Here is a 24,531-nt window from a genome sequence, read left to right on the forward strand (position 1 = left end):
GTCATATATATGCAGATTTATCCAACGCAGCATTTTCCAAAGTATGGGTCACGAGCAAATATTGAAACTACTAGGAAATCTAAGGGTTACTAATAATATTTTATAACCCCTTTTCGGTGGGCCCCAAAATGGCGGTTTGTGTTAGGTGGATCGGACGCCAGTCAACTTTGGGAATTGATCTAACGCATTTCGGCAAACATGCCAGTATCCGATAAAGAGTTAACATCGATACGAGTATTTCCATTTTTCAATATTTCTGAAAGGCAAAACACTTTGAAATCTGAAGGCTACTTTCTACTAAAGAAAGGCAAAAACGAATAATTCGACAAATAAGGCCATGAGGCTAATTCAAACTGAAATGATGTCATCAAAACGATCTAAATGATGTCATTCGTCCGTGGGTCTCGCTCGTGGGTGCAACCATGGCGGGATTCTATTTGAGACGGTTATTAGCCAGCAAACTTCTTTCGCGGCGTTGTGTTTTACATGTAAGTATCCTGTATTTATCATTTTGTGTTACTAATTGACCTCACGCTGGCTTTGAAGAGCAGAGCTCGTAAAGCAATTGTAAAACAATAGATCCATATAATGGTTAGGCCGGCGCCCCATTGCTGCGCACGCTACATCCACGGCCCAGGTTTTAATACAAACAGCCCACGAAATTTTGTGTAGGAACGTGGGTCGTTTACATAGCGTGCGCAGCAGTGGGGAGCCGGCCTTATCTTTGTGCAGTTTCAAGTGGAATCCCGCCATGGTAAATGAAATGGGGTATGCGGACAAGCATGAGCTCATGCATTAGCAATTAATAACCAAATGGCTTCATTAAAATATCATAATGAAACTTTGAATTGACCATATATGTGGCTTTAGAAATAAGTATATCCTGACTGCTTACTAGCCATGATCTTTAATTTCTGCATCAAAGCCCTATTTTGGACATATGATTTATCCCCAACAGTATACATATTCACATTAAACGACTTAAAAAAATCCTGAACATTTCCACTTTGGCTGACTGTCGCCGTATTGATTTCTGGCCTATTGATTTTGTCTTTATAATCATTCCAGACGGACCTAGGGGCTGGAGCCCAAGAATATGTAATGCTGGCGTAGGGCTTGGAGCCGGGGGATTCAGTTTTGTTAGGGTTGGGGGTGCTGGCTCTGACCCAGGATTCGACGTCTTTGATTGGCTGGTTGGCTTGCTCGTTGGATTCGCTGCTGGAATGGAATTCTGGGCGCGGGAGGTTGATAGCTGGAAGTAAAAAAAATAAATAATTTAATTATAGATTTTAAAATGCGCACAATGAAATTTGAAATCGTGCAAAAAAGGTATTCAAGAAATAGGTATAAACCGAAAATTTACTTCACGATTTACAATACTCAATACATATTGCGAAATGGGATAATTAATGTTGATACTCGTTAAGATAAATTTTAAAATTACTTTCCTGTAAAATGAATGTGTAAAAGACTTTATTGCAAAAGGCCATTCAACGTAATATGGCGCATGGCACACTGGATCCAATTCGCACGTCGCTCCACGGGATGTCGCTATAATACGCGCGTAGCTGTCAATCCAAGCCCAATAACGGACGGTATTGACCCAGTAATCGGGAGGTGTGGGTCTGTTGGGCTCGTATCCTAAATCGAATAAGAAAAAACGACTAACCTGGAGGTGATTTTAGTTTTTGACCGCCCAACGCCGTAGCCTCAGCAAAGGACCGCGGTGATATCAGCTCATTACGACCTTCTGTTCATCCAAACCCAGTAACAGACGGTATCGACCCAGTAATCAATTAGGGAGGTGTGGATCCGTTAGGCTCGTATCCTAAATCGAATAAGAAAAGACAACTAACCTGGAGGTGATTTTAGTTCTTGACCGCCCAACGCTGTAGCCTCAGCAAAGGACCGCGGTGATATCAGCTCATTACAACCTTCTGTCTATCCAAACCCAGTAACGGACGGTATTGACCCAGTAATTGATTAGGGAGGTGTGGGTCCGTTGGGCTCGTATTCTAAAGCCAATAAGAAAAACAACTAACCTGGCGGTGATTTTAGTTCTTGACCGCCCAACGCTGTAGCCTCAGCGAAGGACCGTGGTGATATCGGCTCATTGCGACCCTCTGTCAATCCAAGCCCAGTAACGGACGGTATCGACCCAGTAATGGACAGCGGAGGTGTCGGTCCGTTGGGCTCGCAGCGGCACTTGATGAGTTTGCAACGTGTGCAGTCGGCGGCTTCGAAGTCGTCTAGCATCTGGATTAGGGAGCGGCGGATCGATTGCAGGTTAAGTTCCTGGAAATTTTGAGAATAGAATTATTATAACGTCAAGAAACCGTTTATAACCACGTACAGTTGTGTGCAATATTATAGCAGTACATAAGAAAATGTAAATTAAGGGAAAACTATAACTTTAGATCAATAATATTGTATCTTTTTATATAATTATTTTGCATTACTTGATATTGTTTCAAAATTAACTGTAACCTTTACTTAAATGATATTGGAAGTAAAAAATAAAATATCATGAAAATCGGCTGTTTTTACTAAGTTGCGGAAATTCCTATAAAACCGTAAAACCCTACGAAAAAAATACAATTGTGTACTATAATTGTAATTTAGAATCTTTCCTATTATTTCCAATAAAAGCTTTACATCTAAACCCAAGTCATCCAGAAAAAAAAAACTTTTCTATAAGACGATCTTCATCGCAGAGTGTACTGCTATTATATTATACTAATATAAATATTTAAATACATAGACAACACCCAAGACTCGGGAACAAATATCCGTGCTCATCACACAAATAAATGCCGTTACCGGGATTTGAACCCAAAACTATCGGCTTAAAAGGTAGGATCACTACCCACTACGCCAGAACGGTCGTCAACATGTAACTGAGAATAAAATAGTTTTAAGCATAGGTTATTATATACCCAGCAAATTACTTTATGTTATTACTATTCGTACTTATTTGTTCCTAAAAGCGCTGGTGGCCTAGCGGTAAGAGCGTGCGACTTGCAATCCGGAGGTCGCGGGTTCAAACCCCGGCTCGTACCAATGAGTTTTTCGGAATTTATGTACGAAATATCATTTGATATTTACCAGTCGCTTTTCGGTGAAGGAAAACATCGTGAGGAAACCGGACTAATCCCAACAAGGCCTAGTTTATCCTCTGGGTTGGAAGGTCAGATGGCAGTCGCTTTCGTAAAAACTAGTGCCTACGCCACATCTTGGGATTAGTTGTCAAGCGGACCCCAGGCTCCCATGAGCCGTGGCAAAATGCCGGGACAACGCGAGGTAGAAGAAGAAGGACTTATTTGTTCCTAGAAAATTATAACATTGAATTATACATTTCCGGAAACTTTTGCTCCAAAATTCGAAAGAAATGTATAATTTACTCATATTATATTAAGTATTTGTTCTTTACAGATATTTTATGTGTAAATACTCGAGAGGAGGTCTATTGTTTATCATTATATATCGTAATAACAATACACAATCATGAGAAAATTAAAATTATTCATTAAAAGTTAATAATAAAATGTTGAAATCATTTTTATATGGACGTAAATATTGTTTAAATATTATCATTTACTTTAGATAAATATACACAAATTTCGGTTAAAATCTGTCAGAAATTTAGACTGTAAGAATAGCGACAAAACAAACATACAATTTACAAACACTCGTCAAACTTGACCACACTATAGGCTACTTGCATCCAAAATAAAACAAAATAAAGAAACTCACCAGCTGAAAACTACTATCATTATAGTAATATGACTGATCATGCCACATATTAAATTAATTTTATTTATAGAATTTAAAATAAATTAGATGTTACTTGGTCAGCCGAGAACACAGTAATGAAAATCACACCCAAAACACAAAATAACATTACCTGCTTTCACTCATTAGGACCCTAGAAGTAACAGTAAATACTACTAGGAATAAGATTAAAGTTCCATTGTTCTAAAATTGTAAAGGGTAACTCGTGGTAATTCCTTTAATGTTCACACTTTGAAAGGTAAAATTAGTCTCTAACGTCATAATAATAAGAAACTAGAACTGACTGACTAGAGAATGCAAAATACTAGAACTGAATAAATGGATTAAATACCGCGTGTTGTCTTTTGTTGTAACGTTTAGTTAATGAGGGTATTTACGTGTTGTTTAATGGGATGGTTACACCGTCTTCTATTATTTTAAGTGATTATCAACTTTAGATATCCGTTGATAGGGTGTAGATTTGAGTGAATCGATAGTGAAGATTAGTTTCTAATTCTATTATAGCTTAGGTATTTTAATGATTTTTATAGTTGTGGGCTAAAATCTGTGTAGGGGCATTTATTATTCATTCTTCTGTTATAAATTATATCGACAGCTAGTGAACACGAATAGATACATTTAAAAAAAATGTATCTCGCTATAATTTTGTCCCATAATTTTTACCAAAGAGAATTTGAATTAGACCTCTATTTCAATTTCTCTTTGGTGCTGTTACTGCCATCTTTCGACAGATGATAAAACTTATTCTTTCTTGTTAAATTTGTTAAATATCAAAAAGTGGCGCCATCTTACCGGGCACAATCTAAAGCTTATGGCGCCACGCCATCGCTCGAAACGATGTCGCTGTACCTTTGGCCTTTGATCTATTAGATGGCGCCACTTTTTGATAATTAACAAATTTAACACATATTAGTAAAAGAATAAAGATCAAACTCAAATGGCGTTCTAAAAGTTTTAATCATGTGTCGAAAGACAATCCACCTCTATTTCAAATGCTCTTTTATTTATACTAATTATAATATCCCTAAACATGTACTTAATTAAAACTTTTAAATCAATTGTAAATATTTGAAAAGGTCGGCAGCGCGCATCTAGCACTCCTGGAGTTGCAAGCGCCCATAGGCTACAGTGACCGCTTACCATCACCGTATGACAACAACGATGTTTCATAATTGCGACTTATAAAATTAAAGTCATTGACGACCGGTTTGGCTTATTGGGTAGTGACCCTGTCTACGAAGCTGATGGTCCCGGGTTCAAATCCTGGTAAGGGCATTTATTCGTGTGTTGAGCATGGATATTTGTTCCTGAGTCATGGGTGTTTTCTATGTATTTAAGTATTTATAAATATTTATATATTATATATATCTTTGTCTAAGTACCCTCAACACAAGCCTTATTGAGCTTATTATAATATGAAATATAGGTATATATATATAAAGTCATAAATTAAATACTGGTACCTAATTGTTTGCAATATAAAATACAGGGTGAAATTGTTATGTTTGACCATACGCTGGGGGATTGATATGTATATGTTACTGAGCTACTTTTACTATTGGGGCCAACCCCGAAATCACGAAAAAAAAATCTGCAGTCTCATACATTTTGTTAAATCATATGTTAATATTTTCTATGGAATAGCTGATTTTTTTTTCGCCCCATGTTGGCTCCATAGTAAAAAAAAACAGTATGACCCACATAAATAATAAATAAATAAATATTGTAGGACATTATTACACAAATTTACTAAGTCCCACAGTAAGCTCAATAAAGCTTGTGTTGAGGGTACTTAGACAACGATATATATAATATATAAATATTTATAAATACTTCAATACATAGAAAACACCCATGATTCAGGAACAAATATCCGTGTTTGTCACAGGAAATAAATGCCCTTACCAGGATTTGAACCCGGGACAATCGGCTTCATAGGCAGGGTCACTACCCACTAGGCCAGACCGGTCGTCACGATATCACATATTCACTATACGCATAGTCAAACATAATAATTTTACCCTGTGTGTGTTTCATAGGGATAATCACATAGTCTACATGACACTAATAATATAGAAATGCCTTCCAAAAATTAAAAAATAATAATCATAAATGCCCAATATAGAAACGTATAAAAAAAGTGCGAGAAAAAGTAAATATATAAAGTCGATATCGATAAAATTATGACGTAAAACAGTACAGTGCAATTTTCAAATATTGTTATAGCTTTTACATGTGGTCGATATTAATAAATTACTATCACTGATACGTTTCTGTCCTCAAAAAATCGAGCTGAAAATATATAAAGTATATGCCTTTATCAGAAAAAAGTTTTAAGTTTTATAACTCACAGCTGTTTTAAATACCACCACGGGCCCTTGTCTTGAATGCAAAGGGAGAAATGTTGTTTCTCTTTATGGTTTTGCCGCCGTTATAGTACAATTAAGGGTTACTACGAGGAAATTTTTACGACCTGTAGAATAGAAGATATTGATTTCGAGATAGAAAGAGATTTTGAATTAAACTACAATCCATTTATTCCTACTACTATCACGCTTAAACCACAAAACCGATTTAGATGATGAAATCTATCAGCTAGTATGAAGATAATTTAAGGCCCGAGGAAGGACATACATATGACAGTTTTTCCTCAATCATCATCATTCAACGAAGACTAATACTCTAGCAGACGCTAATAAATTATAAAATACAAATTCTAAGAAAGTGCATCGGAGCACACACGGCCGTATAAAGGCGGAGGTCAGAGTCAATAAGCGAGTGCGTTGTTAGGCGCGCGGCGAGTCGGCAAATAGAATACCGCGGGGTAGAGATGGGATGGGATGCCGTGGGTAATTTTATGAATATCGATTCATTTCACTCCGTAATCCTTAAACATTTCTTGGTTAACTTTAACGTCGCACTTTAGATTGACGCTATTATAATGATAGTGAAGAATAAATATATTTCGGTTGTAATCTTCTTCGTTTTATTATTTAGTCCAGTTCAAGAAAACGAAATTGCGTAATTAATTTATTGTTCAATTTTAATCGTGTATTACGTTCTTGGTCAGCGAATTAATGAATAATTAATGCCAGTGTACTCGTAACTCCCACTGCAGTAAAATAAAGTGTATTCTAAAAATTTTATTATCTTATAATGACATTGAAGTAATTATTATCAACATCATATTTTTATTCGTGTATATAATATATTAATATTTGTTTTGACGTAAATGCTACAATACATTTAAACAGTATTAAAAACTAAGCGATGTTGTAATTTTTTTATCAAATTGGAATCAATTCGTCTCTGCATAAGACTCCACCCCACCTGTCACCTCAAAACCGAAAAATACCGCCGCCCCAATTTCTAAATTCCCTAACCCTTACTAAGTATTCGGCATTGTTCTTAGCTATCGGCGCGCGGAGATATGCCAATATACCGGAGTACGAATACACCCACAATATAGTCGAGTATACGAGGAATGCGGGGATGCGACCGCCAAGCGCTGATGGACATTTTTTAGATGCGTCTTAAGTTGCGAGTAATTTATCGATGTCGATTGTTGTTTTGTAATATTACATCACTTTTGTTTGATTGTGACATAATTAATAAATGCATAAACATATACGTAGAGTATTTTTAAAGTTAAGAATACTATGTAGGTATAATTTTATTTTTTTATATAACATTCCTAATATATTTATCGAATATGGTCATTAGTTAATGAGTTATTTAGGCCTTTGTTTTTTGCGGTGTGGCATTCTTCAAAACTGACTTCAAAAAAATTTGCCTTCTACAAACCCTTTTCCCGTTATAACAACGTATTGTTATAACGACACGTATCATTGTTATCTTTTTGGGAGTGTTTCGTTTTTTCCTTGTACCTTTTTGGTACAATAAAGTTTATAATGGGGCAGATAAGAATTTTAACTTTAAATGCCCACGTTTTAAACCTGATTGCAGGTCAAGAATGTAGTATTTAGTCCCCGGATATCGACGAGGTGGAATCCTGCCGCAATATTAAAGGAATGCGAGCGTGACGCGATGCGGTGACGGGACATTTTTTACGTTCACCTCAATTTAGAATTCGTTTATCGATAATTTAGATTTCAGGTCGAGAGGAGTGAAGAATATTAAATCATATTGTCTTTCTTTTAATAAATTAAATTTTATGGTAGTTTTCAATTTAAATATCAAATATACCGTTTTTTAAATAATTTTATCAGATATTCTAAAAAAAGTAAGAGGTTGATTAAGAATATAAGTATGGAGGTATTATATTCCTGTGAAAATAAAATAATGAGGGTAATATCAATTATAAATGTACCTACATAAATGTTGACAATCGTCGGTTAATTAAAATGAAACTTTAAAATAGAATACTATACTATTCAATTAAAATAATATAACCAAATTCATGATGTTATGTCTCTTTTCAAAAAGTTAATGAAATAATAAACGATTATTAGTTTTGTTATAAGTTAAATTTTGTTTAACTTTTGATATACATCCAACCATATTATGAATAAAATTTAGCACATCGCTATTTTGCTAAAAAAATTGTCAAATTAAAATTTTGGATGATAAACAATCATTAACGGTTTATTTGATTTGACAACGCTTATACATAAACAACACAATAATGTTTGTCTATGTCTGTAAATTTTACGATGCACGGCATATTTCGACTAAGTGTTTAATGTGTCCTTAACTATTATCGATAAGCGTGTGCCCCATCACTGGGCCATAACGAGCGACGTGCCGTTGCCGGGCGACGGAATGAAGCTCGAACGTGCGCTCCCGACGTCGCGCCAAATGGGAATTTTATTATTTTTATTTTATTTTATCCTATTGTCGATAGTTATGTGGTGCTGCACTAACTTTTGATCTTAACTTTTGATTTTGCGACTTACGTTTTTTTAAGATTTTTATTTTGCGACAAGAGTTGGTAGCCTAGCGGTCGGATGTGTGACTTTCAATTCGGAAGTCGCGGGTTCAAACCCTGGTTTATATCAAGGAGGTTTTCGGAACTTATGTATGATATATTAGTTATATTATCATTTGATATTTACCAGTCGCTTTTCGGTGAAGGAAAACATTGTGAACCTGAAACCTGACTTATTCAAATAATCCTAGTCACACACGAAATATAATAAATCTTGATATCGTGCACACTGGCACTAACACAAATACAGTGGATTTCAATTATAACGACCTTGGTTGTAGCGACCATTCGGATATAGACATATAGAGACGTTAAATCCATGTCCCACGAATTACAAGCATACTTTAGTACGGTCCAAAAATATCGATACGGACAAAATGCCAAAAATATGTATACACTACCTTAACATATGGTCAATAAGGTCGTGTATACATATTTTTGGTACTTTTTTCGTATCGATATTTTCAGACGTGACTGTACAAGATTCATGTGGATATAGCGGCTTCGGGTGTAACATTGGATTCGGGTTTTTAATAAACCATTTGTAACAGACACGGAAGGGGGCAGGCAGAACAAATACCATCTCTGCCTGTGCAATAGAAGAAATAGATGCCCTGTAAAGACATAGCCATCATAACATTCACACGCAGACGCAAACCAAGGACGTAATATATAGCTCAGACCCATCCAAACTAAATAGAAAACCAGGCCCGTGCAGAAGGACGAGGGGCGCCACTGCACTACATCGAAGCCCCAAGAAAAATCAGCATGGCAAATACAAAAATGAATGAAAGGGATATGATATGCGATCCGGCTAATAACCGGCGTTTGGGGGTTTCCGGGTCCTCAGATGTCAAATATGCTACCGAGACACATGCAATAAGCAAGAAAAAGAGGATCAACAAACAAGAGAAGCAACTTCGAATAGGAACTTGGAACGTGAGAAGCTTAAAGAAGAAAGGTAACTCAGAAATGTTTAGAAATGGATCAAAACGTCTACATCTGCTTCATCGACTTCGAAAAAGCGTTCGATAATGTAAAACACGACAAACTAATGCACATAATAGATAAAACTGAAATAGATAGTAAGGATAAGAGAATTATAAAACATCTTTATTGGAATCAAACAGCAAACGTAAAACTAGATTATAGTAGCACAAACAACATCCATATACTTAAAGGAGTGCGCCAAGGCTGTGTCTTATCCCCATCGCTTTTCAACTTGTACTCAGAACACGCATTCAAAGAAGCATTCGATGAAGCAGAGGAAGGTATAAAGATCAATGGAAGAAACATTAACAATCTAAGATTTGCTGATGACACCGCCATTTTAGCAAATAACATAGAAGATCTACAAATACTAATCAACAAGTTAAATACCTCACTAAAGAATCTAGGACTGAAAATGAATGTAAAGAAGACAAAATACATGGTAGTTTCCAAATTTCCCGGTAGAGTAGACACAACACACCTAATAATTGATAATCAAGCAATAGATAAAGTTAAACAGTATAGATATTTAGGAGCGTGGTTCAATGAAAGTTGGGACCCAGACCAGGAGATTAAAATAAGAATAGAAATTGCAAGGAACACATTTATATCAATGAAATCACTGTTTACCAATAGAAGCATAAATATCAAACTGAGGTGGAGACTCGTCAAATGCTACATAATATCCATCCTACTATATGGCATGGAGGCATGGACTATGAATAAATACACAACAGACAGACTTGCTGCCTTCGAGATGTGGCTCTACCGCAGAATGTTAAAAATCTCATGGACCAGTCACATTACGAATGAAGAAGTACTACGTAGAATGAGGAAGAAACCAGAAATACTCAACATCATTAAGAAAAGAAAAACAGCCTATCTGGGTCACATCTATAGAAATAATAAATACGACTTATTACAGACAATCATCGAGGGAAAGTATGAGGGAAAAAGAGGGAGAGGTAGACCTAGAAATAAATGGATAAATAACATTAAAGACTGGACGCATACAAAAGACGCAGCCACCCTCAAGAGATTGGCAAAGACCAGAGAGCTGAATGCCATGCTGACCGCCGATGCCCATTAGACTGGGCATGGCACCAGAAGAAGAAGATTTGTAACAAATTCTTAGAAATCCCATGCAGATATTGCAACCGGAGTAGGCCATCACAGGACAAAGAGCTTTACTTTCTAATCTTTTGTTTACATCCACAGATGTTTAGCAACTGTGGTGACCTTTTGTTTACAAGTAGATATTAGCTAAGTAGGGATATAGCGTGAACACTTTGTTCGAAACTAATTTCGTTTCGGAGTTTTTATTCATACGTGTATTTATCTCTTTACCTTTACATAAAACGACTTCCCGATATAACGACGAACTTACAGTGGTTCCTTCATCGTTGTTACATCCAAAATCCAGTAATAAGAAAACACACTGTACAATAGGCAAACTTAATGCCGTAAGGCATTCTCTACTAGCCAACCTTTAGGCAAAGCAGATAAGCACTGTAGTAGTTTTTATATTGAATTTTTGCTAGTGCCTTTTCGGTCGGTTTCGGTTTTGACATAAAAATCATATTTCGGCCAAAAACAGCCGAACCTTTTGGCGGATGCCAAAGTATTGTATTTTACTTTTGGATCGCGTTCGGTTAGATTCAGACTAACGGAATTCTAACGAGTCTTTCGAGACTGGCTGATTGCGATTTGTTAAATCTGGCAAACGATGAACGAATTGTAGATGATTGGTTGTTCATGTTATTGGACCCGGGTACGTCCTTAACTACGTCCAAAAGAGAGGTATGGGCATTGTGAATGTCATCTCGCTTTGTGTGGTAGGGCACAGCCAGTGGATGTCATTCCAGTTCTAGAGCAGAGCCCAACTGGGCAAGTACCTCCACCTTACAGAAAACAGCAGCCAAATAACACTAGACCCTACTCATAGTGTTGTGTTCCTGCCGGTGAGTAAGGTTGCCAGAGCTCAACGAGGGTGCGGAGTGTTAGGGTCAACAACGCGCATGTAACTCCTCTGAAGTTGCAGGCGTCCATAGGTTACGGAGACTGCTTACCATCAGGCGGGCCGTATGCTTGTTTGCCACCGACGTAGTATAAAAAAAAGTCTCGAGACAAACAGGCCAAATCGAAGTTGCACTGACATCAGAGAGTTAGGCATACAAATTATGTAATTAAGTTATCGTGCATTTCGCTCGTACTTGTTAAAATTAAAATTAAATTAAAATTATTTATTTCTATACAGAACACAGAAAAACATAATTGGTATACTGGCGGACCCCAAACTAGGCTGAGCCTGTATCTCAGGACCCTTGAGTGCAATACATTGGCAATAAGTATAAAGACGTTACAAATCAGAAAGAGAAGATTAAAAAACTAAAATATAACAACACACTAAAATACATTACAAAACGGTGGATACTACTATACAAATATGCGTGAGTGTGTGTGTCTGTGTGTGTGTGTGTGTGTGTGTGTGTGTGTGTGTTTGTGTGTGTGCGCGTGCGTGTGCGCGCGTGCGTTAACTTGGTACAAGAAGAGCCTCCGTTTCGTGATATGTTAACGACACAAGCCACATTTTTACCGTTGCCTTGGTCTTACTTAAAGTCCAATTTTGAATTTCGTGTACCTTACAAACATTGTTATATACACGTAGGTGCATAAAATGTGGCGACCGCTTTGCAAGGGCTGATCTATATTTTGGAGTGGGGACTCGACATTTCCGTTTGGTCAGCAGCTGTGTAATGTTAGGCAATTTGCCAATAATTACATGAGCTTGAGCTACTGCTTTAGTCACATATAACCGTCTCACGCTTAGGAGTTTCGAGTCCCGGTAAAGGGAATTCATTGGGTAAAAAAGAGGTTTGCGCAGCATGACCTTGATGACAGCATGCTGAGCCCTCTCCAGCGTTATAAGTGTGGTTTTTGCGGCACTGCCCCAGACTGCGATGCCATACTGGATTATTGATTGGCAGAGGGCATAGTAGACAAGCCGTAGCACTTGCTCTGAGGTGCAACAGCGAAGCTTTTTCATGATATATATACATTTCCTTACTCTTCCACTTAGTGCTGAAATGTGGTGTTTAAATGAAAGATTGCCGTCAATCAATAAACCCAGATATTTTACCTTTTCAGCTCTAATTATAACGTCACACTTGCAAGGAGACACCCCATTCACCGACTTCCGACAGTTATCGATATGCAGAGGTAGGCTTCTGCCCGAGATATTCATGGGTACTGTCTTATTAGTTTTAGTAAACGTGAGAAAATATGATTTGGCTACATTAAGAGTTAATAAATTATTATTGAGCCACGACATAATATCTCTCAGCCCGTCCTCCGCTAGATCAAAGACATTATCCCATGTCTTCCCATGGAACAACACCACGGTATCGTCTGCGTAACAAATTGTATCAGCTCTATCTAGATTTGTATGTGCATGTATTGGCTCGAAGAGACACACGATAACTAAACGACATCGTTAGATATAACTCTGATGTCGAATTGGCTTCAAAGGCCCATTGACATTTTATTTAACGATTTTAACACGTCTTTAAGAGCCCACAGCAAGCTCGGTTCTCCATACAAACGTAGTTACGCTCTCATTTCAAAACGACTAGCTAGATTGTTCTGACACTTCGTACTTACAATAGGATAAGGTCTATGCCCGTAAGTAGTTTATATAGCTTCAGATACCAGAGTTAAAAAAAAATAGCGAATTGAAGTTTTTCATATAAAACTTGTTAATGCTCTATTTCGTTTGTTAATAAGCTGGACCAATATAAACTAATTACATATATACAGGTTGACCTTAGCCATTGGACAAACCCTGAAATCCCACGTAGGGTTACTTCTCAGGAATGCTCTGACGTTAATATTTTTTTAATTAGATCAAAACATAAAAAAATAAAATTTTCGAACAAAAGTTATTTGCAATAATCGACAATAAAAAGAAGCACACTGTGTTAATCTTAGGCAGTGTTTTTGATAATTTGTTCGAAATATTTGATAATGATGTCATTTTTCAAAAGTCAGAAGCTTATTAGTGTCATAAATAAAAAAGATAATCAAATAGGTTGAAGAAAGGTTCCATACTATTCTTTGAAGATATTAACTTAGGAGCTACTAACACATACAGGCTGCTCCAAAGTAAAAATTGGTAATTAGTTAATTTCTTCGAAACCGCTACACCGGCTGTTATGATACTTTGTACACTGGTTCTAAATACCCTAATGCATATGTACCTTTCGGCTTTGTCCAATGGCTAGGAACTCACTGTATAACTCATGTTATTGTATGCGCAAAGTTTCATTACAATTCAACACTTAGTTTTAAAATGAGAACAAAACTCCGTTGGGAATATGAAATTCGGCCGACCTTGCTGCGGACTCTCTAAAGTTTGGGTTTCGGCTCACGCGCACTTTAAAGCCATATATGGCGGATATAATATTCCGGAGATCGCGGGTTCAAATCCTGGCTTGTACAGTGAGCATCAAAAGTAGCGGATCAAATAACGCTTAATAAGTATCTACCATTCTGTAACAGCTTAACAAAAAGTGATGTCTTTAATATAGAACAACAAAGACTGTAAAAGATAAAGTCAAAAAAAAGTCAAAATATTCTTTATTCAAATAGGCCTAGCAACAAGCACTTTTAAATCGTCAAATTTTACAAATATCATCTTAATCTAAATATCAGAGCAATTTATTGATGCAGTTATTATTGTTCTAAAAAAAAACATTGTACTATTATAGATATGGTAAACTTAATAATAAGAATTTCACAAAAGGATCGTCAAACATCAAAATTGTATAAAAATACTAGTCTAGAACCTTTCTAGAATAAAATCTAAATGCCAAATAATACGGTATATATATACATTGAATTATCAATTTCATCATTAATAACATAACAATAAATAATTCATTCTTTACAATCACACTTAATCCCACGGTGTTTCATCATTCATGTAGTCTTGTGTGCTATAATAGGCTTTAGAGATAAGCTTACGTTTTACATAATTTTTAAATTTACTAACAGACAATTCAGTTATAATATTAGGAAGTTTATTGTAAAATCTTACACAATTACCCATGAATGATTTCTTAATTTTATGGAGCCTAGTGAAGGGCACTGCGAGCTTATGCTTATTTCTAGTATTAATATTATGTATTTCACAGTTTTTCTTAAAAATGTCAATGTTTTTATGTACATACAGAATATTCTCATAAATATATTGACAGTGCACTGTCATTATGTTAATGTCCTTAAACTTATCTCTAAGTGTGTCTCTCTGGTACATTTTATATATTGCACGAATAGCCCTCTTCTGCAGAACAAAAATGGTATTTATCTCTGAAGCACTGCCCCATAGTAAAATACCATATGACATAATGCTATGAAAGTAACTAAAGTAAACTAATCGAGCTGTTTTCACGTCTGTTAACTGACGGATCTTGCTCACTGCAAAAGCTGCAGAACTCAGTCTATTCGAGAGATTAGCAATATGGGGACCCCATTGTAGTTTAGAATCTAAAGTTATACCAAGAAAAACTGTGCTATCTACTAGTTCCAATTCCTCATCCTTGACAATGACACTTGTTTGCTCATTCCTTATGTGACTTGTAACAAACTTAATGCACTTAGTCTTTTTCTCATTTAACAATAAATTATTAACATTAAACCAATTTACTACTTTAGAAATAGCATTGTTTACATCACTGCAAGCTTGTTGCTGTCGTTTGACTTTGAAAATAAGTGAGGTATCGTCTGCAAACAATACTATGTCATGGTGGGTCTTTACAAGGTAAGGCAGGTCATTAATGTAGATAAGGAACAGGAACGGCCCCAATATTGATCCCTGCGGTACACCCATAGAGACCAATGACCCCGGTGATCGCTGTCCACTCACATCAACCCTTTGTATTCTACCGTGTAAGTAAGACTTTATTAAATTCAGTGCCGAGCCTCTTACTCCATAATAGTGCAGTTTCCTGATCAATGTTTCATGACAGACGCAATCGAAGGCCTTAGATAAGTCACAGAAGATACCTAAAGCATCCTGTGACTCCTCCCAGGCATCGAAGATCTGTTTAATTAGCTCAACACCAGCGTCGGTTGTTGAGCGACCCCGTGTAAAACCAAATTGTTTGTTGTGCATTAGATTATTAATGTTAAAATGTTTCAATAACTGACTCAAAACTATTTTTTCAAAAATTTTGCTGAATGTTGGTAACACTGATATCGGTCTAAAGTTAGTGGGGTCGGATGTGCTACCTGATTTAAATAAAGGAGTGACTTTACTATGTTTCATTAGATTAGGAAACTCACCGCAGTCAACACTGTTATTAAATATAACTACCAGGTCAGGCGCTACAACTTCTATTAAGGATTTGACAGTATGAACGGAGACTCCCCAAAGGTCACTAGTTTTTTTTACATTAATTGATTTAAACGCCTTTAATATATCTGAGGCACTCACATGTTCAAAATTAAGGTTTCTATTACATTCTGGGACATTCTCTTCTAACAGTGTAACGGCAGACGAGGGTGATGAATTTAAGTTCTTAGTTGTGGAAGCTGGTACCTCGGTGAAGAATTTTTCAAATTCTGTTGCTACATCTAAACTGGAATCTACGATTTTGTCATCGATTTTTAGTTTAAGATCTTTCATCCTCTGCTTTGATCTACCAGTCTCCACATTAATTACTTTCCACGTTGTTTTAATTATATCAGAGCTAGTTTTTATTGTTTGACTTAAATAATTACGCTTAGCGATATGGCAATCTATTTTAAACTTCTTCGAATATTGTTTAACATATTCCTTAAATTCATCACTCGTATTGAACCGCCGTTCCTCATACAAGGCATACAATGCACGTCTTCGTTGATGTAACTCTGCAGTAGCCCACTCACTAAAAACTGATGCATCACTAACCATGACCGATTTTGTAGTAAATATCGCATTATAATTTTCCATAAAAGTGTGAAAGAATGAATTATACATATCATTAGGACTCATGTTGGAAGACAGAAAGGGTAGCGCCTGAATTAAACTTTGTTTCATTCTTTCCACGCGGTCAGAGGTTACTGGTACAAAAGTTATTTGTTTTCGCAAGGTATTTTTCCTTACAGCCTCAAAAACCATTAATTGGCCTAAGTGGTCTGATTCTAACTTGCTGATTACATTTTTAGCGGTAGGAAAAATATCAGTGAAAATATTATCTATACAGGTGGCACTAGTGGCAGTCACTCTAGTAGGCTCCATAAACATGTGGTTGAGATTACATGATTTGAAAAGATTCAACAATCTACAACTTACTGTTGAATTTTCCAAAATATTTACATTATAGTCGCCGCATATAAGTAATTTCTTACTAGAAGGTGATATTTTAAGTAGGACGGATTCCATTATGCTTTCAAATATTTCAAAATTACTTAAAGGCGGCCTATACACACAGACAACAATAAATTGCTCCAATTCTACTGCACTTAGTTCTATAGTCCGCTCAACAGACATGGATACAATGTCCTTACGTTCCTTAAATTTTAACTGACTATTTAATATAATTAATGACCCACCATGTATGGAACTAAGTCTGGTAAACGAACTGCCCACCTAGTGATTATTAAATTGAGGCATTAATTCATTATTATTCAACCAATGTTCAGTAATACATAAAATATCAATATTATAATCATTCAAAAAAAGTTCAATCTGTAAATCTTTCCCTCTAATACATTGAATGTTTTGATGCACCAGGTGGATGTACATTCCATGTTTGCAGTATTTTTCATCAGATTTACTAAAAGCTAAATTGCCAGAGACAGATTCTTTTGTCTTAAGAGCTAATTTAAATTATTGGTTATGACTGGAACCAAAACCAAGTTCATACCGGTCTGCTCAATAGAAGCAGGATAAACTGCCAAATTTTTGGCAGAAATGTCAAACAAATATGATAGCGACAAAGCTATTTGTCTTTTATAATAATTTGAAAGGTATAACTTACCTTTAGTCCAAAAAACCATAGGCATATGGTATTTATACTTTTGAACGCGATTTCTCGAAATTTATCTATATTTGGAAAAGTTGTCCGGAATATCAGATACATTTGGCGCGTTGTTTCTTCTGCCACTTTTGATGCTGACTGTGCCAATGAGTTTTTCAGAACTTATGTACGAAATGTCACTTGATATTTACCACCAGCTTTTCGGTGAAGGAAAACATTGCATCGTGTCGTTACTGCATACATCTGCGAAGAACTTCAAAGGTGTATGTGAAGTCCCCAATCCGCATTTTGCTAGCGTGGGGACTATAGCCCATGCCCTCTCATGCATGAGAGGAGGCCTGTATCCAGCAGTGGGACGTATATAGGCTGAATTACTATAATTATTATTTAATATTCAACCATATTGATAGCTATTAAAGTTCAAATTTAAATATATATTTTTTTATTACATGCAGTAAGGGGTTAAACTTGTATTTTATGCATTACTGTATTTTGTCACCAAGCTACCGCTATCGGGCCCCACAGTCCGCAAGGTGCCATTGGTGCTCGGCGGGGCGCGCTATCGCGGCGCGCAGCCGCGCGGCCGACCGTGAAACATTGGCTTTATTACACCAGAAGGCTTGGGAGTACAGTTGAGCTGTTCGCGAGAACGTTCTCCGTTTACTATAGGGAATTCTCGCACGAGAACATTCCCATACAAACGGAGAACGTTCTCGAGAACGGCACAACATACTTATAATTTTTACCAAAAATCTATTTGTAATACCATTGATTCCAATTTGACTGCCATTTTTAGGGTTCCGTACCCAAGGGTCAAACGGGACCCTATTACTGAGACTCCGATGTCTGTCCGTCCGTCTGTCACCAGGCTGTATCTCACGAACTGTGATAGTTAGCCAGTTGAAATTTCTACAGATTATGTATATCTGTTGCCGCTATAACAACAAATACTAAAAACAGAATAATTAATAATCTCGAGGTTCTCATCCAATCACCGAAGTTAAGCAACGTCAGGCGGGGTCAGTACTTGGATGGGTGACCGTTTTTTATAGATAATGGTACGGAACCCTTCCTGTGCGATTCCGACTCGCACTTGGCTGTTTTTTCTTGTATGGTGAGCCGAGGATAAAATCTTTAATTGAAATTGAGGAAGACTTATAACCCAATAAATAATCGGGGCTTCTTTGTATTTATTACAATTGCTAGAAAAACGTTTTAATTTTCACACCCGGACTCCATATTGCCGAACTAACAAATCTACCCAACACATTACGGATATAGCGAAATCCTGCAACACTGTGATTTTCTTCCAAAAGAGCGTATCATAGTATGTAACTTATATTGGGATTCGACCTTTTTAAAATAAGTCTGTAAGCGTCAGCAGTTCAATATACATCAGCCAATGTTCATAAAAATGTTTTCGTTCAACTTCAAACAAATACCAGTTTAAGATGACCCGCGGCTCTATAATAACTAGTCTACTTACACATTGTACTTACGCTGGTTATACTTATGTCTGCGTGAAAAATGTTGTGGGCAATGTACGCCTGATCCGAAGATATAAAAATTTATACAGCGACAATCCAAGGTCATAAAATGGACTTATCGGATATGGAAGGTATAATTCACCGTTTGCGACGGATACGGGGGAATTGCGTGTTTTTTCTTATTGATTCCTTACGGCACACAGAAACGATGCGATACGTTTACGAGAACGCAATATCACAGTCACATAGGTGTAAATATTGTATTCGCTCCATGCGTGCGTATGGCGATGGCGCCGCCCTGTTTAAGATGACATTTGTATGTCAACTACAGCTTCATTACTGTTGCAACATTACTGCTGCGGTATCAACGCCGCCACTTTGTCTGTCAATATGCATGATAAATGAATGACGGATTTAATGTAGGCATCGGAGGTTGAAGCAGGAGGTTGGAGCAATGAAGTCAATATTAGCAATAAAATTGAACTCATATGCACACTCATACTTACTCATTTATTTTATAATCAAGGACAGGAACGTAGATAACTTTATAAACTATCATTTTTCTCGTCACGACCTTCGTCTATATCACTAGCTGTTTGATGTATACTTAAATCACACTACTGTGGTATGCAGGGTATCGATACACCTGCAAAATGATGCATGTTTTTTGTGATTTTTATCTATATTACGAATACTCAATTAAAATCCCTTATACCCACTATAAATCTACATCAGTAGTTGTTGGATTATTAATAATATATAGTCCTTTGATTTAAAAAGACGGTTGAAATAAACATTCCGATGTCGTCCATATTTAGACTGATACAACAACAAAAAGTTACAAGTCGTTTCTGGATAGTGGAAACATTACTGACACAAATGCAGACGATGCATTAATGGAGTCGGAACTTTGGCTTTTGTCACTTTTCTTTCGTATACGACTATCGAAAGTAGAGTTAAGGAATATAACCTCCATAATACCAAAAAGTGCCCGACAAAAAACTATAAATAGGTGGTGCTACAATACCTAGAATACTTTAGAAAAAAATCTAAGCATAGACAGCGCACTTCACTCCGTCAATAACGCCTAGGTTCTTAGCTACTCTATCGCTTCCCTGGAGAGATTTGAAACTATTATTTATAGCTGACAGCTGGACACTTTTGCAACAGTTCTGCCTATGGAGATTCTGTTCCTTGCCTCTACCTTTCGTAGTATACGACATCTGCCTAAATATATACCTTGTAGCTACTGCGCACATCTCCGCGCAAGATTGTCTACGCCTTTAGAAAAAAGTCTGCGCGACATGTCATTAGGATTATTATAATTGAAAATAAAACTCAATCTCAAACGAATTTTCATGTTTTAATTACGACCTAAATCTGTTTATCATTTATTTTGACATAAATATTCACAAACGTTTATTACGAACACCATTAAAACCCAACTCAATCCAAACATTTCCCTAAAAAAACCCACATCAGTAGCTGTGGTATAATTTGGTCCGTTCCGGCCAGCAAAGATTGAGCCCGCCCGCAATTTCCGGGCCGCACTTTGCGGGCGTGCATTTGACGCGCTCTTGGGCGGTAATTGGTTGGATCACTTGTTGTCAAGAGGCCTGCAGAATATGTTTTTGCATTGTTGGCTGTATTGATTTGCGATTGTTTTGTTGGGGTGATTTTGAATAGGAATAAATTGCTTTTTCTTATTAAAACTACAGATCTAACGACTGAAATAGATATCTTAAGTTAAAGAACTGACGATCGGTCAGGCCTAGTGAGCGACCCTGCCTATGAAGCTGATGGTCCCGGGTTCAAATCCTAGTAAGAGCATTTACAGTTCCTGGGTCATGGGTGTTTTCTATATATTTACGTATTTATAACGCGTGTACTTTTTATAGAACCGAATAATCAAAGGGTAGTTAGTTACGGCTTTAAGGAACACACTTTCATAGGTGGACGACTTTTATTTTTCCTTTAAAAAAAAATTCAGCAAGCAATGTATCAATACTAATAACTTTTTTTAACTCGAATGTCGCATTTAACGTCACACTTGTCACAAGTGACCATTGTACGAAATAAGTACATTGCCGCTCGAAAAAAAAAAAAAAAAAAACAAAAAATAATTATGTTCTGGTAGTTAAGACTCAATTTAAAAAAAATCTTTCAGAATTGTTTTATAGCACTAAAACCTACCTACCTAACTAGTTTAAATTTGCGGTGATATCAAGAATACATATTGTATATTATATAAATTATTGTCTTAATAACACGAGCCTTATTGAGCTTACTGTGGGACTTAGTCAATTTATGTAATTAATTAATAATGTCCTATAAAATTTATTTAATAATAGAAATAGTGACGAAGCCTTCCAGTGGTGAAAGCAGGCTTCGAAACGCCGTTTTTAGCAAACGTTCAAGACCACTAGTCTATCCTGGTACGGCGGTACCCATCCCAATTTCTCGAGTATATGTAGCAATGCTCAGAACCGGTTTTTACTTCATACAAAAATACCTGTATTACGTTCTTTGGTTTATTGTTTCATTTAATGAGACAATCTAACAATACAAAATTCAAAATTCAAAAATTTATTCTGCAAGTAGGCCTCAAGGGCTCTTTTACAAGTCAATACAACATTTATAGTAATATCATATAGTGACATGAAAAATACATAACAACATTTATAAATACAACAGCCAATACCTGGGTAAACATTACATTATAATAATCTTAAAATAAATAATTACTACAATACAATAGAGATGTATAGTCTCTATGGTTAAAAACACATTAAATCTGGAGATGTAAAAGGTCCCCAATGTCAGAGTACTAATAAAATTTGGAGGTGTAAAGTCTCTCCAAGTGTCAAAATAAAATTTATACTAAATAAATAAACCGCGTCTGGACTGTTAAACTAGCAGTCTCATAAACTAATGCTACATTCTGTACATAACTAGTATGTACCAAGTCAAGTATATTATACAATATGACAGAGACGTATAGTCTCCACGGTTAATACATTAAGTTTGGAGATGTATAAGGTCCCCACGGTCTGAGAAAAATAATAATACACAATAATAAGATTTGGAGGTGTAAAGGTTCTCCAAATGTCAAAGAATAAAAAAAATAAAAAATTGTATGAAATACATATTTCATACGAAGTTATTATCTAAATAAACGATTCAGTTCTACGTAAAGAGCAAAAAATAATTTTAAATCTTGCGCTATTTCGTTTTTCTTTTTAAACCGGTTCCGAGCCGTCATATGTAGTAATAGTAATAGAATCTTAGAAAGTTGTATAGATCTTACGTTTGACTCAGGTGGTTGGTAAGAAGTTACCATGGTCAGTTACAGAAAAGTTGAAGGCTTCTACTAGAAAATCACCGTGGAAATTTACCAACCGACTGTGATTCAGACATGATTCAGATAAGCGGTGGAACTATATAGTTTTAAAATCACGTTTTGAAAGCATTTTTGTTAGTAAAAAGAGTATCCTGGTCAGCGGCACCAAATTGTAAAATATTTTTTGAATTTGTAGTCATCTTCAAATCAAAAAGATTATAAAGTCCCTCCAGTATCCGTGAGTGAATTTGGACTAGCACCTTCTTTAATAAAACATCAATTTCAGTTCATAATTAATCTATATCAATTAAAAACATATATGAAATTTATTATGTTTCATTTCCTAGTTATATTGTAATGTACCCTTCAATATGTGACTTTCTATCAGAGAAAGGTCCTTATGCACGTAGGACCCTTTAGACATGGAACGCCACATATATTTAGCCAAAACTCACATTTTAGTATATTATCACTTAATCTTATACCTTTAAACAAGCAATTCTTGTATATATATTTCTGTGATCTCGGAAACGGCTCTAACGATTTCGCTGAAATTTGGTATATGGGGGTTTTTGGGAGTATACAATCGATCTAGATCAGTCTTATGTTTGGGGAAACACGTGTTTTCGAGTTTTCATGCGTTTTTCTTTCGATGCAGAATATGGTCGTTAATTTCGTATTACCGGCCACTGTCCGTCTGGTCCAGCGGGTTAAGACGCGGACGGCTAGAAACGAGTGATACGGGTTCGAATCTCGCCCGGTGACTGGCTTTTGTTTTTTTTTATATGTTCAAGTTTATATTTTTTTTTAAATTTTTTTTGTTTTAGACAAGTTTAATTTAGTGAAAAAATGTAGTTAAGATTATCACCTATACACCACCATATTACAATAAATAGTTATAACCGAGCAAAGCTCGGTCGCCCAGGTACTAAATTATTTTATAACAAGAATGAATTACTAAAATGTGTCAAACCCATTTAAACACAAGTGTATCTAAGTGTTAACTGGTACTCTTGTTCAATTATTTAAAAGCGCTTTTTAAATAAGCGTTTAGTCCAACCCCGCACCGACAAATCGGATCAGGCGCTCTTTGATTACGCAAATCAGAGCTTCTTAAGGCAGCGGGCACAGCTAATTTCATTATTTAGCCTGTGTTGCCTTTGAAACGGGAGAGTTGGTGGTTGACTGTGCTAGCAAAATGGGGCATGGTTTGAATCGCAGATTTGTTGGCAACGGAAACAAGTAGTACTATTTAAGTATTTGTACATTTTTATATAGCTAAGTCTGAGTACCCACAAGTCCTGTTAAGCTTACTGTGGGGCTTAGTCCATTTGTGTATAAAGTCCTATATTTATTTATTTAGTAACAGGTATGCCTAAAACAACTTGACAAATATGAATAGCTTCGAAATAACGAATTAACTTTCTTTCTTTTTTGTTTTTTTTTTCTTTCTTGTAAGATTTTTTAAACGTGAGCGTTTTTTCCAGATCGCAATAAATAATTTTTGTTACACTTACAATGATAATTAGGATCTTAAACTCTAAAAACAAATTAAAATACTTTCTATGAAAATATGTATTTCAATTTGTTATTCCAAGTAGACACCCTATTTATTTTGTGTTTGTTTTTATTTCGGTTTGTATTATCGCTCGTACTTGTCCGTATATGTATTGGCGCGAGCGAGACACACGATAAGTAAATGGTATCATTCTGATATCAGTGAACGATTGGCATTTGGTGTTTTCCTTAACATGGCTTTCAATTGTAGTTCTATGTAATATCTTGTTACTTTTTTCTTAGTTTACTTACACAAAGACTTACTTTAAACTTAGTTAAAAAGGCGAATGCTCTACTTGGCTGCTAGCCAACTCTAATGATTGCTGTCTTGGAGCGGGGATAGTTTATTTTGGCTTGTTGGTAATCATAAACACGTTTTTAAAATAAACTTTATCT

General features: G+C 36.0%; 2 protein-coding genes across 5 annotated transcripts in view; one reads left to right on the forward strand and one right to left on the reverse strand.

Moving 5' to 3' along the window:
• Positions 1 to 24,531, forward strand: part of LOC133529722 (complexin) — a 552,838-nt gene that overhangs the window by 398,082 nt on the left and 130,225 nt on the right. The gene's annotated exons all lie outside the window — the stretch shown is intronic.
• On the reverse strand, positions 574 to 4,087 carry LOC133529796 (uncharacterized). Of its 2 annotated transcripts, none has more exons than XM_061867608.1 (3): positions 3,905 to 4,087; positions 2,043 to 2,295; positions 574 to 1,252 (listed from the first exon to the last, which is right to left on the reverse strand). In XM_061867608.1, the coding sequence occupies exons 2-3, from the start codon at positions 2,254 to 2,256 to the stop codon at positions 867 to 869; spliced, it is 600 nt and encodes a 199-aa protein (XP_061723592.1). In that variant the 5' UTR covers positions 2,257 to 2,295; positions 3,905 to 4,087; the 3' UTR covers positions 574 to 866. The 2 variants fall into 2 exon arrangements, with proteins under 2 accessions (XP_061723592.1, XP_061723591.1); XM_061867607.1 differs by lacking the exon at positions 3,905 to 4,087 and adding an exon at positions 3,754 to 3,851.

The sequence above is a fragment of the Cydia pomonella genome, chromosome 21 (genome assembly GCF_033807575.1).
Source record: "Cydia pomonella isolate Wapato2018A chromosome 21, ilCydPomo1, whole genome shotgun sequence".
NCBI classification, from domain to species: Eukaryota; Metazoa; Arthropoda; class Insecta; order Lepidoptera; family Tortricidae; genus Cydia; species Cydia pomonella.